The sequence below is a fragment of the Nicotiana tabacum genome, chromosome 8, assembly GCF_000715075.1.
Source record: "Nicotiana tabacum cultivar K326 chromosome 8, ASM71507v2, whole genome shotgun sequence".
NCBI lineage: Eukaryota > Viridiplantae > Streptophyta > Magnoliopsida > Solanales > Solanaceae > Nicotiana > Nicotiana tabacum.
Window position 1 is genome coordinate 88,929,591 of NC_134087.1, and position 16,540 is coordinate 88,946,130.

The following is a 16,540-nucleotide window of genomic DNA, read 5'->3' on the forward strand; positions in this document are numbered from 1 at the left end:
CCTCTCATTTGCCTTCTCATCTGTTTAAGGCATTTGTATCTTCTCTCTTTAGTATTATTTCACTTGTATTTTTGGAGTGAAATAAAATATTGGTTGTGTCCGAGAAGTAGGCAAAATTAGCCGAACCTCGTAAATTCTGGTGTTCCCTTTATTGTTGCTTTATTGTCTTATTTATTATTTGGTGGCTGTCATAATTTTTGGTATAGCAGTTGTGACTTATTCACACTATATACATTTGGCTTCCGCAACACAAACTCCTAATTACTGCTCTACCTTTGTGATTTGTAGAAAATAGCTTAACTTTTCACGAGTGACGCCCCAGCAGATGTTACTAAAGTGTTGGTCAGTGTAATTCAAGGCAGAAATTTGGCACAAAACTTTCAACGCTGAAACTGTGATCATTACACACCTCAGGCCTAAACAACTTTACAATCGGAGAATCTAAGAATATATTACTAGGAGATTCCAAAAGTCAGAAATGCCACCCTGATTGCCACTAGCATAGTCACCCTACTGCCACCCACCTTACAGATTCCACACTTCATTTGTCCTGATTCCTTCTTGAGGCTCTGTCTTTAGTCGTTTGTTCAAGTGTTCCGTAAATAACAACACAACCTTCTCCTATATTTTTAAAACTCTTTTATCTGACTCTTACTTTGTTCTTCATCCATGTATCAAAAATTGCTTTGCTGTCATAGCCGAATATTTATCCGCTCCGACATTTCCATGATACCCGAATAAATCCTATCACCACCTAACTCTGTACCTGAAGCACCAGCAGCAACACGTAGAACATCCTCGATCAAGGCGAAGTTTCCTAGAATGTCAACATGAGCACCACTTTCTGTGCCTCTCCCTTCTAGCAGACTAGCTGGTGGATTGTGCTGGTATTCTCTCACGTAAGTAGCAATCCCCGAGGGGTTGAAACGTGTCTTGCCTCGCCATCCTTTTGCGCACATGAAGCCAGCACTCACGACTGGCACACTCTCATCACCATCGACAAAGTATACTCCACCACTCAAGCAGCCATTATCGCTTCCGTCTGCAGAGCTATCAATCTGAAGAGGAATGCTCTTGCATCTGTCAGAAGGTGACATCTTGTAGACATATGATCTTTCAGTGGGAATTCCCACTCCATATGAGCAGTAAATTTCCATATCTGGAGCATCTGGCAACCTGAAAATGGAACTTTTATTAGCATAGGATTGACTTATTGCACTGGGACTAAGCAAAGGCATTCAGGTAAATTGGAGGAAACAATGAAGAGGAAATGAAGTTATATGCTAATAGATTTGCTACTTATTCGAACTTACATGGTTTCAAGTGGATTTGACCAATACTTGTGATGACTATACTTAGGATCTTCCAAGTTTTCTGCTAATCCATGAGAGAAGTGTTCCTCAGTGCGCTGCATCATCTTTGGTGCTATAAATCTGAGAAGATCTATGAGAGTTCGTGCTGTATACACTTCATTTTCAGCCACTCTCTTGATGCTCTCTCGACTAATCTCATCATACTCTGTCAACAACTCTTCACATGATGTGCTGGAAATGGGTGCACTCCCATGCACGAATTCCTGTTGATATTCAAGATTACATGCAGTCACTAAAGACGGACTGGAGAGTGGAAAAAAAAAGACTCATTCTGTGAAAGTTTCCCTAATTCCCTAGCAAAAGGGAAAAAATTATTCCCATACATTTAATGAATCAGGGCAAGTAGCACTGAAATAGAAAAGGCAATGAAAGAATTATTACTATTACCGTCTAGTAAACTTTCGGAGACCTAAACTAGCTTGGGATTCAGGCACTGTTGTTGTTGTTTTTTACTATCGATTAAATCTTAAAGATTTAATGGTTCTCTTCTTATGTGCATAATCCAGTAATACATGTCAACAACAATCAGCAATCGTCAAAAAGCCTAAAACATGTGATGTAAATGATGTGCAAAACCTATCATTTCATTGTTAGCCACATTTTAAAGCGGATATGATGCAAGTATGCTCAAGATTGTTCTGTCAAAGCAATTATACGAGCCATAGTGAATGACAAATCAGAAATGTCCAAAAACAACTATGCCTGAGTGCTTGGATTCAGCAATATGAATTCCCACAACTCATATCATCATCATGCCAAAATAAAATAACAGTAGTGGAAATAAGTTTAATACATATAAAAATAGTAATGAGGCCTATTCCTATCTAGTAGTAAGTATCACCTATATGGATCTATTTCTTCCTTTGTGCGCTATCTTTAGCTAAGCCTGTATTGATTCCAATGATTTGTAAGTCTTTCGAACTTCTTTCACTGCGATTTTAGGTCTATCTTGTCCCCTTTTAACACCTTTATTCACTAGTGTCTGGTGCATCGGTAGGGCGACACAAGACATGAACAAACCACCTCAAGTGACTTCTTTCATTTTATCCTCAATGTGTGGTACTTGAACCTTCTGGCTAGTGTGTTATTTTTTATCCTATCTAATCTTTGAATGACCGCACATCTATCTTAGCATTTTCATCTTTACAACAGTCATCTTGTGGATAGCAGCCCCAGCATTCACTACCATATAACATTTGTCGGTCCTATGGTTGTTCTATATAACTTACCTTTCACTTATGTAGGCATCCTTCTTATCACATAAGACTCTGGTAGCACTTCTATTTAAACCATTTGGTTTTAATCATATGGGTAACATCTTCATCTATCATTCCATTCTCTTGCAAAAATGAACCTAGATGTCTAAATTGTTTGCATTTGGCACCGCAATCCTATCTAGTCACACCTCAACTTCATTCTTCTCATGCTGACAGATCAGAAGTGTCCAAGTGAAATATTAAACAAAAGGTGGAACTAGTAACTTTTACCTTTGGATCAATAAAAGAGAGCTGTGAAGAAGGTAGCTCAGATGCTGCCTTCCCGAATGCAACTAATCTTCCGTATTTCGCACGCTGTTTTACTTCGGCAAACCTCCGAGGGCTGGTATCATTTCCATTATTCTCCTTTGAAGAGGATTGCAGGTATTGTGTCTTTGCTGAATGACATACATTTTCTTCTTCCGGGGACCAATTCAGGTCGCCCCAGATTGTCTCTCCTCCTTTCGGTAGCAATGAAAGGACAGAGTCCCATGTTCGAAATACCCTCATAACATGTTGAAAGGTTTGGAAACCAAAGGTCTCAGAGTCTAACAGACCAGGAGCCATGGCTCTGCAAAAGTAAAGGTGCTGAGAACATCATTTGATGGAAAATAATCAAATTTCAGCTTCATCAATATAGATGACCGAAAAGTTCTACCGCAGAATTTTGGGTTCTGAAGACAAACCTAATAAAGGCAACATCCTTTCCCTCAGCAGACAATATATTGGCCACCGCTTTTGGAACTCCAAGAAACGCTGGACTAACATTCATGATTGTTTTGATGTGCTTGGCACACCAATTTGGGCCACCACCCCCTCCAACGGGAGGAGGCGCTTCAACCCATTTAAGGAAATGGAGAAAATAGATTACTCCCATTGAATGAGGCACTACCACCACTTTCCTGTTACCATTTGTTACATACAAAAGCTCAATTTTTCTCTTTAGCCTGCTCAGAGATTGGTCTCTGATCTGCTTGTTTCCAAATAAACAGATACATTAGAATGATCTATATCTAAATTCGAGACAAGTGACAATGTCCTCAAGAAGGACAACCACCTCAAGAAACCTCAAATGGTCGGATTTGCTCAGAATCTTCCAACTAAATGGAAGAAAGAAACTCAATTTTGTTCATTTGATATAGATATGTTTTTTTTTTAAAATATTTACAACTACTAATGTAAATGGAGTGACATATCACAGTGACAATTCATATAGCCAACCACGACTTGCTTAGGATTGAAGCGTACTTATTGTTACAACTACTGCAGAACTCAATGTAGTGGAATTATAGACTAAATTCTGTTGGGTACTTATATCAAGCGGACAAATCAAACTTAACGTGATAATGCTGCAGAATAAAGGAAAAGAAAATGGTTGCCTAATAAATGATGATAAAAGTGGCATTTATTGCTCTACACATTTGAGTATGATAACCTGAAAGACTTAATTAATTTTATGCATTTGCTATTCTAGAGAGGGGATAGAGAATAACTTGAGTGAAAGTGGGACTAAAGAAAAGAAGCAGAGGAAGGACAAACCTCTGTATTTTGGAAGGATAGCCTCCAGTCATAAGAAGCCATGTACATATTCTTCTGTTCATATCCAATCTTTGCCAAATTTTCAATAAGAATAGCCCAAACAAAATAACCAGGAGCAAAATAATCAGCTGCTACTAATCCTGTCACTGCCCGGACTCGAATCCCTGGTGGATCAAGCCCTGTTTCATTATCCAAAGATAGGTGCTCCAACCAACATAAAGGCCTAATTAAAATTGCAGAAAAAACTTTCAATTGGGAATTAACTCTCAACAAAACCTAAGCTTACTAATTGAAAACAAAGGTAATTAATTCAATAAAAAGGGGCAGCCCGGTGTACTAAGCTCCCGCTATGGGGTCCGGGGGTCCGGGGAAGGGCCGGATAAAAAGGGTCTATTATACGCACGTCCCGTGACCTCCTGATCACATACACACGGCTACACGGCTCGATCCCGTGACCTCGACCTCCTGATCACATAGAGGCAAATAATTTTGTGACTTTACTGTTACAACACAAACCTCTTGAATATTTCAGCAAAGCTACCACCCCAAAGTCTCTTACGAAATAAGCCTTCAGAACAAGGCCTACCTTCCCAAAGCTCAAGACCTCCCGTTACTATACCAGGCACCAAAACTAAAGGGTGATGAGCAGTCAAGTTTTCATTTTTTAGCCTAGTCCCAGGTGGTTCAGGAACCTTAAGTCCTGGCAAATTGGCAGGCAAAAAATTGCATAGAAATAAAAGTAGCCACCAAGTTGTGCACAAGTATCCAATTATCCAACAGCAGTAATCTATACACCTCCATTCCTTAGGCTGCCTTTTGGTTTTCTTGTGTTTTGGCTTCTCAATAACCTTTTCATAAGCAGAAACAGCATTTTCTTGTTTCTTGTCAACATTGGATTCAAATGATTGAGTACTCACTGGGGAACACTTTGTTGGTTCAAGAAAACACAGCTTCCTAAACCCAAGAATTGAAGCCAGTGAAGTCAAGATTCTAACTTTACAGTCTACAATTGATGAAGAAATGAGCTGATTAACATAGTTAGAAATGGCACTCAAATTGAGCTGCAAACTCCTACTAAGCTGTGTTTTCAAGAAATGGAAGAAACCCATCAATGCAAAAAATGCAGAATTAATAACAAATGGACATGAATTCTAGCAAAAATCAAGAAAAGAATGAAAACCCATGAGAATAGGCGTTATAATGGTGCTGAGCTAGTAGTACTGAGTGAGCACTAACACGTGGTGAAGAAGGCTGATTTGAGGTGTTGTTTTGTTTTGTGGGTACATGGGAAAGCAACACATTGATACTCAGGTGAAATCAAATTTTAGCTTCTTGTTATGAGAATGGGGTTTTGTCTTAACATTTTGTTGTGTGATGAAACCAAACAGTTCTCTTACAAAGACACCTGTTGCATTGCATGCAATATATGCGCTCTCGTATCATACCTACACTTCTTCGTCTGCAAGTTTGCCTTTTTATTTTATTCACGTATAGGTCTAATTTTATAAGAAGGTGATAATTTCATTTAAAAGGTTTAATTATTCTAAAAAATAGGGGTGCGTATTATTCGCATTAAATCGAGAAACCAAATCTAACCAAAATTAAAATTTCAAAAAAAATTAAAAAATTTGATGTTTTCATTTGGTTTCGGATTTAATAAAATTACATAGCTCGAAATACACGTACAACGCACGTATAGAGAGACTAGTATATTATACTAAAAGTAGGAAGCTCTAAGGTGTAAAGTTGAATTACCAAAATATCCATAAAAAGTTGGATGCCAATTTTATCATTCATCTTCTCCTATAATAGACAAAATTAATTAGCCTTGAGATATTGATGTACGTTTTAGAAAACTAGTTATTGCTTCATAAATGGGTACATTAACCAAGTTTCATTTTGTGAATCTCTAACATGTAAGAATTTGAAAAGTTGATGAAAATGATAACATAATGAACATTAAATGATTCTTTCTTGAATGGGTACGTTAAACAAGCTTCTCTTCTACTGGACTTTTATGCCTTACAGAAACTGTATTATTCTTTCATAAAACACTGTATTGATGAACCAATTAATTCACTATGTTCAAAATATGAAGAATCTGAGGAATTGAGAAAGTAGTTCAATGTGAACCAACTGATGGAATATGAATGGTCAGTCATCATTGATACATTTAATGATGCATTAAAAAGAAATCTCTAACGTAAGGATTGCAAGTAGATAAATAGGGTGTGAAGTTGAGGCATCTCTTCAAGTTCTTCCTGTTTTTATACATAGTTCCATAAAAAAACTAAACAGAAAAGGCTTCTACCATTTTTTAACTAAATCTGAAGGTTAGATATAGGTATGAAAGAAAGAATCCACAGCATTAGAAGTCCTAACTCCCACTGAAATGGCAAAAGGATCAGGATACTGTCAATCTTCACAGTTTCGATCGCTTAAGGCTTTTGATTCTTATTGTCTCTCTTTTTGATTCAGCTATGTTTATATAAATGGTGTAGAAGGGATAGTTTGGTGTTGACATTATCCAATTGACGAGAATTGACAAGACAGATGAGCGAAATTATTTCTCAGGAGTGAATTGAGTAAATTAAGTGAGTGGAGTAAATTAAGTGAGTGCTTCTCTTGTAATTACTTAATTTGCATGCACTTTTTAACTATCATATCATTAAGCAAGACGGCAAAAGTTGCAATAGGGGTAAGATGCCTTTTTGAAATCTGAGGCAACTAAGGAAATGGGTATGGGTTTTCTTCCTCGAGACTCGAGTAATATTTGAGTAGAATCTGATCCACGCGTTATGAATCTATGTGATGATCCGGTCAGTCGTCTTAAGAATTTAATGCCCCGATCCTCTATTAACTGCTTTTCTCGTGTTTGTTTCTGCTATTTTAATTTGTCGGGATGTTCAATTTTGAGTTTCGAAGTGTTTTGGGACACTTTGTCCCTAAAGGAGAGCTTAAGCTTTATAATTTGGACCGTAGCTAGAGCAGTATGAAGACGGTCTCGGAATGAATTTTCGTTGGTCCTGTTAGCTCCGTTGGGTGATTTCGGGCTCAGGGGCGTGTTCAGATTATGTTTCGGAGGTCCGTAGTTAATCTAGGCTTGGAATGCCGAAAGTTGAAATTTTGAAGTTTCCGATTAGATAGTGAGATTTTGATCCGAGGGTCAGAATGAAATTCCGGAAGTTGTAGTAGCTCCGTAGTGTTGAATGTGACGTGTTTGCAAAATTTCAGGTCATTCGGGTGAGGTTTGATAGACTTTTTAATCGAAAGCGTATTTTTGAGAGTTTTTGAAGTTCTTAGGCTTGAATCCGATGCTAATTGGTTGATTCAATAATGTTTGAGGTGTTTGGAAGATTTGTATAAGTTTGTATAGTGGTATATGACTTGTTTTTGCTTTTGGTTGAGGTCCCGGGGGCCTCAGGATGATTTCGGGTGGTTAACGGGAAATTGGAAAGTTGGAATTTGTAGCTGAAGTCTTTTGGACGGCTGTCGTTACCGCATTTGTGGTTTAGAGGCCGCAGATACGGAGTCGAGCCGTAGAAGCGGCCAAGAGGAAAGTGTGCAGGAACCCGCAGAAGAGGATGTCTTACCGCACCTGCGTGACCGCAGAAGCGGATTTGCTGGGCAGAAAATCAGAGTTTCGAGGGTTTAGTTTCAAAAAGTTAGAAATTGATTTGAGAGCTCGGGATTGGCGATATTGAGAGGGATTTTCACCAAGGTGTTTTGGATAAGCAATTCTTACTCGGTTTTGATTGTTTTCCACGAATCTATGCTTAAATTCATCCTTTAAATTCGAATTGGGGTGGAAAAATCGAAGAAAAGTTGAAAAAATTCTTAGACCTAACATTTGAATTTGGATCATGATTTTGATGTCGGATTGGAATAATTTTGATATAAATAAACTCGTGAGAGTATGAGGATTCTGAAAATGTAAATTTTACCTGATTTCAAGACGTGGGCTCGAGAGGTGTTTTGGCCATTTTACCAAATTTTGCGTATTAGCTTGAATTTATTTGTAGAATTATTTACTTGAAGTGTTATTTACATTATGCAACTGAATTGAATAGAATTGGGCCATTTGGAGTCGAGTACTCGTGGCAAAAGCGTGATTTCGGGTTGATTTTGAGCTGGTTTGAGGTAAGTAGTTTGCCTAATCTTGTGTGGGGGACATTCTCCTTAGGATTGGTATTGTGATAATTGAATGTCTTGTACGTGAGGTGACGAGTGCGTACTTGTGCTAATTGTTGAAAATCTTGTTTTCACTAAAGTAGCTTTAATTGTGTTTTCCCTTTCCTGCTTACATTACTTGAAATTTAAATCTGCTGCTAGCATAGAGAAGCATGTCTAATTGACTTAACTTCTTTATTTACTTAACTGCCTTATTTGTATTATGTGAAGCATGCTAGGTTAGAATTACCTGTTTTACCTTGGTATGAAGTTGATGTTTAATTGAGTACTCTTTGGTGTTATTATTGTGTACTTTACTTTGGGACTATGGGACGCCATCCCGGGAGATCCTCTGTACGTATTTGACTTGAACTGGAGTCCGGGATACTGAGAGATCCCTATCACGTATATATAGAATACCAAGAGATCCTTAGCGTATATTGAGGATACTAAGAGATCCTCGGGATACCGGGAGATCCCTAGCATACATTGAGGATACCAAGAGATCCCTAGCATATATTGAGGGTACTAAGAGATCCTCGGGTTACTGAGAGATCCCCGATTAATAAAGAGTGGTATTCATTGTGATTGTGTTGCCTCTGTTTCAGTTGTTGTTATCCTTATTATCCTGTATTAATTCTTATTATTATCTTTCAACTGTACTGCTTTATCTTATACTGTCATACCTTATGTTTTCTTTAATCTCAGTAGGGCCCTGACCTTCCTCGTTACTACCTGATCTAGTTTAGGCTTGGCACTTACTGAGTACCGTTGTGGTGTACCCATGCCCTTTCTGCGCATGTTTTTCATGTGCAGATCCAGGTACCTCCACTCATGCTTATCACTCGTGAGGCAATGCGCTTATAGAGACTCCGAGATATATCTGCCGCGTTCGCAGACCGAAGAGTCCCTTTCTACTCTCCCTTTTATATTAGCCCTTCTGTACTTTCGTTTCTTGTTAGACATTCTGGCTTTAGATACTTGTAGACATTCAAAGGCTTGTGATCATGAGATTCTGGGTTTTGGGAAAAATTTACTTAGCTTTCGAGAGTTGTTATTGTGTATGTCGAGTGACATTTTTAAACACTATTTTTATCTCACTATTTTTGTTTTAATTATTTCTTCCAGAATTTGGTTTATTTTTCGCATTTTAAGCTTACCTAGTCGTAGAGACTAGGTGCCGTCACGATGGTTCACGGAGGGCGAACCGGGGTCGTGACAAGTTAGTATCAGAGCTCTAGGTTCATAGGAGTCATGAATCACGAGCCGGTTTATTAGAGTCTCGTTGATCGGTACAGAGACATCTGTACTTATCTACGAGAGGCTATGTAACTGTTAGGAAAATTCCACTTCATTTGATTTCCTTGTCGTGCGAGATTTTGATATCACAATTCTAAACTTCTGTCTTCTATTCTCTCACAGATGGTGAGGACACATGCTACCCGAGATGATCAGGCACCCGCACCCCCTACTGCAGTCGTTAGAGACCGGGGCTGGGGTAGAGGCCGAGGACACACACGCGGTGCAGCCAGAGCAGCCGCGCGAGCTGCCAGCAAAGAGCCACCAGTAGTGCCAGTCGGAGCCCAGACACCTGATACGCCTACTGCTACTACTACGCCAGCACTTCAAGAGACTCTGGCACTGTTCATGAGTATGTACACCACTTTGGCTCAGGCAGGATTGCTTCCCCTTGCTGCAGCTACATCTCAGTCCGGGGGAGTAGCACAGAATCCCGTCGCCCGCACTCTTGAGTAGCGAGTGCATGTTGATCAGGTCACAGAGATTATTCCGGTACAACCTGTAGTCCCAGGTCAGCCCGAGGACAGGGCAGCGGCTTCAGAGGATGAGCAATGGAGACTTGAGAGGTTCAAGAAGTATGATCCTCCTGTATTCAATGGGTTAGCATCATATGATGCCTTGGGATTTCTGGAGGAGTGTCACCATATCCTTCGCACTATGGGTATATCAGGATCGAGTGGGGTTTCGTTCACTGGCTTCTAGCTTCGAGGAGCCGCCTATGAGTGGTGGCGCACTTATGAGTTAGACAGTCCGGATGAGGCAGCTTCCCTGACTTGGACTCGGTTTTTAGATATGTTCCTGAGGGAGTTTGTTCCTCAGAGCCTCAGGGACGCATGATATGCAGAGTTTGAGCATTTGAGTAAATGACCTCGGAATCGGGATTCGAAGGTTCCAGTAGGTTCGTATGATGATTTCAGACTTAGGCGTTTGTCCGGACAGGGTTTTGGAAAACCCGGGAATGTTTTGACACCTATTGTGGAAATTAGAATTTTTGAAGAATCTCATAAGTTTGGGTTGAAGTGCATTTCAGTGTTATCAATGCCCGTTTGAGATTCCGAGTCTGGGAATAGCTTCGTATGGTGATTATGGTAATAGGAGCACGATCGGAAGTGAATTCGGAGGTCCGTAGGTCCTTTTGGAGTCATTTGGCTAAAGATAGAAATTTGAAGGTTTTTGGGAAGTTTGACAGAGAGTTGACTTTTTGATATCGGGGTCAAACTCCGATTCTGGAAGTTATGGTAGGTCCGTAATGTTGAATGTGACTTGTGTGCAAAATTTAAGGTCAATCGCATATGATTTGATAGGTTTCGGCATCGAGTATAGAAGTTTGAAGTTCTAAGTTCATTAAGCTTGAATCGGGTTGCGATTCGTGATTTTGATGTTGTTTGAGGTAATTGCAAGGCTCGACTAAGTTTGAATGAGGTATTAGGACTGGTTGGTAGGTTTGGTCGAGGTCCCGGGGGCCTCGGGCATGTTTCGGATGCTCAACAAGTCGATTCTTGCCTTGTGAGGATTGCTGGTTTTCTGGTGTGAGTGAAATAGGTTTTTACTCTATGCGATCACGTGAGTGGGTCTGCGATCGGATAGTACAAGATTTGGAGGTAGCTGGTATTGGCTTATGCGATCGCAGGGGTGTATGTGCGATCGCGTAGATGAAGAAATTGGAGGCTGCTGGTTTTGGCGCGATCGCAGGGGTGTGTTTGCGATCGCATTGTGCAAGAATTTGGAGGCCCTGGATTGGCTTATGCAATAGCGGAGCATTGTTTGCGATCGCATAGAAGGGTCTTCTAGGCAGTGAAGTATTTTAAAACGGGGTTTGGCTCACTTTTATCTAAAATCTTTCATGGGAGCCGATTTTGGAGCAACTTTGGAGTGTCATTTTCATCACCAAGCATGAGGTAGGTGATTTCTACTTGTTTTGAGTAAATACAGGTTTATATATGGATTTAGACAAAAAATTGTAGAAATTTGGGGATTTTGAGACCTAGAAATTTGATATTCTTGAATTTTGACCACGATTTTGGGCATGAAATTAGGAGAAAATTATATATTTGAGTTCGTGAGTTCATGGGTAAACTTTATTTTCGAAATTTTTTGGAATCGAGGCACATGGGCCCGAGAGCAATTTTGTCAACTGTTCGATCGGGGTTAGGAATTGTTATAAATTAGATTGTAATGAGTAATTGAACATATATTAATGAATTTGCATAAATATTGGCTAGTTTTGGAGCATTGTGCATCGATTCGAGTCTTCGGAAGAGAGTGGAACCCTGGTTATTGTGAGTCTCATTTCTAATCTTGTAAGAGGGAATTGTCCCCATAGGTGAGTTAATTCGTTATGTGCTTTTAATTGTGGGGGTTGCATACGTACGAGGTGGCGAGGATCCGTGCGTAGCTACTATTATGCTATTGTCCGGATAGTCTAGTACCCAAAACATGCTGTGCTTGGAAATATTTATAATCCTATTGACGGTTTGAATTGCTTAAATTCTATCGAATTGGTAAATGAATTTCTAAAAGGATTAAACTTCATTTTTCTTAAATCGTTAAAAAGGGAGAATTTGGATTTTTCCTTGGATAGTTGTTTATTAATGAAGTCTTGATTAACTATTTGAATATGTGATTCTATGTGTACCTACATCGCATGTATGATTTGTGAGCAGGGTGTTTGTTTATTTTATATTGATCGTGTCGCATGGCTGATTCGCGAGCGGGGTAATAGATACATTTATGGTTCGTGCCGTTCGACCCTCGGCAGTGCACATTTTACATTTCTGTTGGATCGGGCCGTACGACCTCTGTAGGGTTGCGCATGCTGGTATTGCTTGCCTTGAAGTTTATTGATATTGATATTTGCCCTCCTAACCTTGAGATAATTGAAAATTAATTGATTATGAATCCGGAGACTTTTAATATAAAAAGGAACTTTTACCTGTTCAGGACTTATTTGAAATTTCTAACGTTCTTGATAAAGCCGTGATTATTTGCATTAATAATATATTACCATTGGACCACTAGTAAATGTTGAAGTCGACCTCTTATCTCTACTTCTTCGAGATTAGACGGGATACTCATTGGGTACACGTTGTTTTCGTACTCATACTACACTTGCTGTGCATTTTTGTTACACAGGTTTATGTGTGGCTAGTGGCATAGCGACATGGTTGATACGAAGACTCGGGTGAGTTGCATTTATCGAGACGACCGTAGCCAGCAGAGTCTCCTTCAGAGTATTGTATTGTATTTTTATTTCTGTCCACTTGTATTCCGGACAATTACTGTATTTTATTTCATTCCTAGTAAATGCTCATGCACTTGTGACACCGGGTTCTGAGATGATTATGGGGTATCTTGTATTAACTTCTTAACATTTATATTTCATTTGAAACGATTATCTTTTACTAGTAAAATTGAAGGAAAATCATAGTTTTCAAACTTATTAAAACGAGAATTTAATTAAGTATTTTGGTTGGCTTGCCTGACAGCGGTGTCCGGCGCCATCACGACCCTTAGTGGATTTTGGATCGTGACAATTATAGTAGTAGGTTGATGTCCATCATAATATGGAGTGATGCTATTATGTCATAGTATGCAGATTGATTTATCAATAATCGGTTAAACCATACATTCTTTGATCCTGAATCCTGATCATAGAGAGCTGAACATCTAAAGGGAAATTTTAAACTAATAAAGGAAGAAAAATATACTTCTGCTAATAGATTACAAGGAGTAGGGAATGCTTAAATTGGAAGCAATAATGGCCACTGATATTCAAACTTATGCGCTGCATTTAAAATTGTGACCTCTTGATTGCCATCCATTCCAATTAGTGATTAATATAGGAAAGATTTTTTTTTATTCCTATTGTACTGTAGGAAAAAATTAATAGCAACCGAACAAGCACCATGCCAATATTTTCTCCCTAACTTAATAGAGTATCACAGATCTCCCTTTTACTATGGATTTTATATTTTGACACAAACTGATATGTAGGAATATTAAGAAGATTTGCAAAGAGATAACAGTTTATACTTGGTAGTACAAGAATGGAAATAGAAACACCAATCATACTCCAAATATGGAATTAATGATCCACGACTACAGATTTCTCTTTGTCTCTCGCAGTTTATTGTAGGACTTCTTGCAGATTTTTTGAAAAAATATCGAGTGAGCAGCAAGCCTCACGGGGCAATGTGGAGAGGAAGGGAGAGAGGAGAGAAAGAAGGAAATTGTGTAACTAAATCCCTTGATTGAAGCCATAAATAATGGATTGAGAGCCTTTTAAAGTGGATTGTATATATTTGGTAAACAAAATTTGTTTATGCCGGGTAATTTATTAAACATGAACATTAAGGATAATAAAGTTTCAAATAATATATAAAAATAAAAAAACCCAATCTAAATTGCTTTAAACATCCTCCCAAACCCAATACCATATCCAAAAACCTGGCCCATTAACCTTTCCCCTCGTCAAAACCTAATCCTTCCCCGCATTAAAAAGATTAGAAGACCTAAATAATGAGAGATCCCCCCCCCCCGCCCCCCGTTCTCTTAAAAAGGCCAGCGACGGCGCACCCCTCCCTGGGCTCCCTCTTGATCTCTCTCAAAACCAGACCCCCCATTTTTGGAAACCGATTTTCAGCTAAAAATGGCTGCTTCAAAAACTTCTACTCTCTCTCGCTGAAGAAAAAACGGACTCTCATCTTCACACAAACGGACCCCCACCCTTGAAAAAACGTAGCAGCTGCTAAGAAAATGGCAGTACTAGCGAGAGAAGAAGAGAAGCTTTAAGCTCCAGCCGCACCACCCCATCTCCGCCCCGTACACTTTCACTGATTAGAAGCAAAAATTTCGAACATTAAAAAAACAAAGACTAGAAAAGACAGAGATCTAACTCGCAAAAAAGCTTCAAACAAGAGGAGTGAAAGGGATCTGGGTAGCCACTTCAATTTTTGCTGGTTTTGCACTACTTTTTTTTGAAACTTTTAAGGTTTAATCGGACTGGAATCATCTTATTTCTGCTGCTGTGTTACTTGAATTCGTTGCTGAGCTTCAAACCCGCTGATTCTAGCTTTATTTGGCTTTCTTCTCTTCTAAATTTGAACTTTGTGCAACGAGGTATGTTCTCCACAAAATTGTTCTTAGATCTGTTTTGTTATGGAATCATTGTTGTTGTTTAGTTCGTTTGTTGCTCTTATATGAATTTATTTGTTAGATTTAATTTCACACAATGAGTGGAATGTTACTAAACGCAATTTTTCTTCAAAAGCTCTCTGTGTGCTTCAAGGATTGTTTTCCCAAATTTGCCCAGTAATTGGAGATTGTGCGTGGATCTAAGTGGTAATTGAAAAAAGTGCAGAGTTTTATATTTGGGTTATTAATTCAAGTGAAAGCTGTGTTCTTTATTTGTTGTGGCTATTGATTTCAGTTAAAATGGAGCAAGGTTTTGGTTCAGACTCTTTTCCACTAGCAGGGTCCATTGACAAGTCTAAGGTTTTAGACGTTAAGTCTATGAGATGTCTTATGCTTGTTTTTCCATCTCCATGTTTGAATCAGTTAATTAAGAGAAAAATATTCAAGCCTGTTGGATGTGGTTTCCTACTATCACTTAAGGTTGAAATCAGAATCCATGTCTAATTAATTGGATCATGTTATCATTTCTGGGCACTTCGACTATTACGATTGTAAATTCTTTAAGATTCTTGTACCTATAACTCTAACAACAGATAGATTCCATAAATTCTGGGCCTTTCAATAATCACAAAGTTAGGAAATAACTTATATAAACATTGTAGCTTGCTTTAGGCGCGATTAATAAATCATCGTGGCTATGGGTACGGTTTTCGTGGCATGGTCACGATACATAATCCCCAATTCGAGTGTGCTAGATATGTTGTAAATCGCGGGTGCATTTCATGTAGCGTGGTCTGCAATGTGTTCCAAAATGACAAGTGTACGACAATCGTGACTTGTTTTAGAAATAACTCCATAAATAAATACAAGCGGTTATAAAAGTTAAAAATGCACAATAGGTTTAAAACATGTAATAAATCAGATAATTAGGCCAATTATTAATAGTTGAACGACCTTGCTAAAACCATGAAACTCGAGAAGGTCTCACACCTTTTTCCGGGTTAACAGAATTCCTTACCCGGTCTTCTGTGTTCGCAAACCAAAAATAGAGTCAATTTTCCTCTGGGATTTAAAATAAATCAGTGACTTGAAACATCATAAATTATTCCAAGTAGCGACTCTGAAATAAATAAAATAATCCCATTTCGATTAATGTCACTTAAATTGGAAAAACTCTAAAAAAAAAATACCCCTTTTGGAAAAAAAGGAGGTGTGACATAAACTTCAAACAAATGAATACACAGAGAGATTTCAATGCTATTTAGTTGTGTGAAAAAGGCTGGGTTTTGTTCTACCCTTCCTGATTTCATTTGATGCCTTTACTGAATGCAAACTTTTACTCAATGTAAGTTTCTGCTTTACTCCATCACTATGTTAGTTCTACTTAGCGGCAAGAACATGCAAGGTGAATGATGTTACATATTTGATGCTGCATGTGACATGTCTGTTTGCCATTGAGTCATGTTTATTCTTATCAGCATAACGAACATCAATATGATCGTCTACAACAATTTCTGTATATTAAAGGCCAATCATTTAATACCATTTTTTTACAAAATTTCAAAAGGGGAATGAAAATGAAACTACCCACATGGAGTAAAATTTCACAAATGGTCAGATAACTTATGATTTTTTATTCACCAAAATCATATAACTTTATTTTCTCGCACAATCATAAAATTCACTAACTCACACAAAAACCGTAGTGACCGGAAAATACATTTTTCGGTAGTATTTTCTTACACCATATTTTTTATTTCTTATATGGAT

The 16,540-nt window shown here is 38.5% G+C and overlaps 1 protein-coding gene and 1 long non-coding RNA gene across 2 annotated transcripts; one reads left to right on the forward strand and one right to left on the reverse strand.

Moving 5' to 3' along the window:
• Positions 1-352: 352 nt before the first annotated feature.
• Positions 353-5,507, reverse strand: LOC107768032 (putative phospholipid:diacylglycerol acyltransferase 2). The gene is made up of 6 exons (XM_016587137.2): positions 4,685-5,507; positions 4,169-4,391; positions 3,316-3,599; positions 2,861-3,200; positions 1,314-1,576; positions 353-1,176 (listed from the first exon to the last, which is right to left on the reverse strand). Exons 1-6 carry the CDS (start codon positions 5,275-5,277, stop codon positions 693-695), a joined length of 2,187 nt encoding a protein of 728 aa, XP_016442623.2. The 5' UTR covers positions 5,278-5,507; the 3' UTR covers positions 353-692.
• Positions 5,508-14,128: 8,621 nt separating this feature from the next.
• LOC107768031 (uncharacterized) lies at positions 14,129-15,402 on the forward strand. The gene is made up of 2 exons (XR_001644064.2): positions 14,129-14,977; positions 15,066-15,402. It is a non-coding gene; the product is annotated as an uncharacterized LOC107768031 (long non-coding RNA).
• Positions 15,403-16,540: the final 1,138 nt, after the last annotated feature.

What these genes read in the sequence shown, in the direction of transcription:
- LOC107768032 (XM_016587137.2), bottom strand. Translation starts at nt 5,277, where the DNA reads ATGGGTTTCTTCCATTTCTTGAAAACACAGCTTAGTAGGAGTTTGCAG. An exon ending in TATCCTTCCAAAATACAGAG is followed by an intron (nt 3,600 to 4,168) that starts GTTTGTCCTTCC and finishes GGAAACAAGCAG; the next exon opens with ATCAGAGACCAATCTCTGAG. An exon ending in AAGGATGTTGCCTTTATTAG is followed by an intron (nt 3,201 to 3,315) that starts GTTTGTCTTCAG and finishes TTACTTTTGCAG; the next exon opens with AGCCATGGCTCCTGGTCTGT.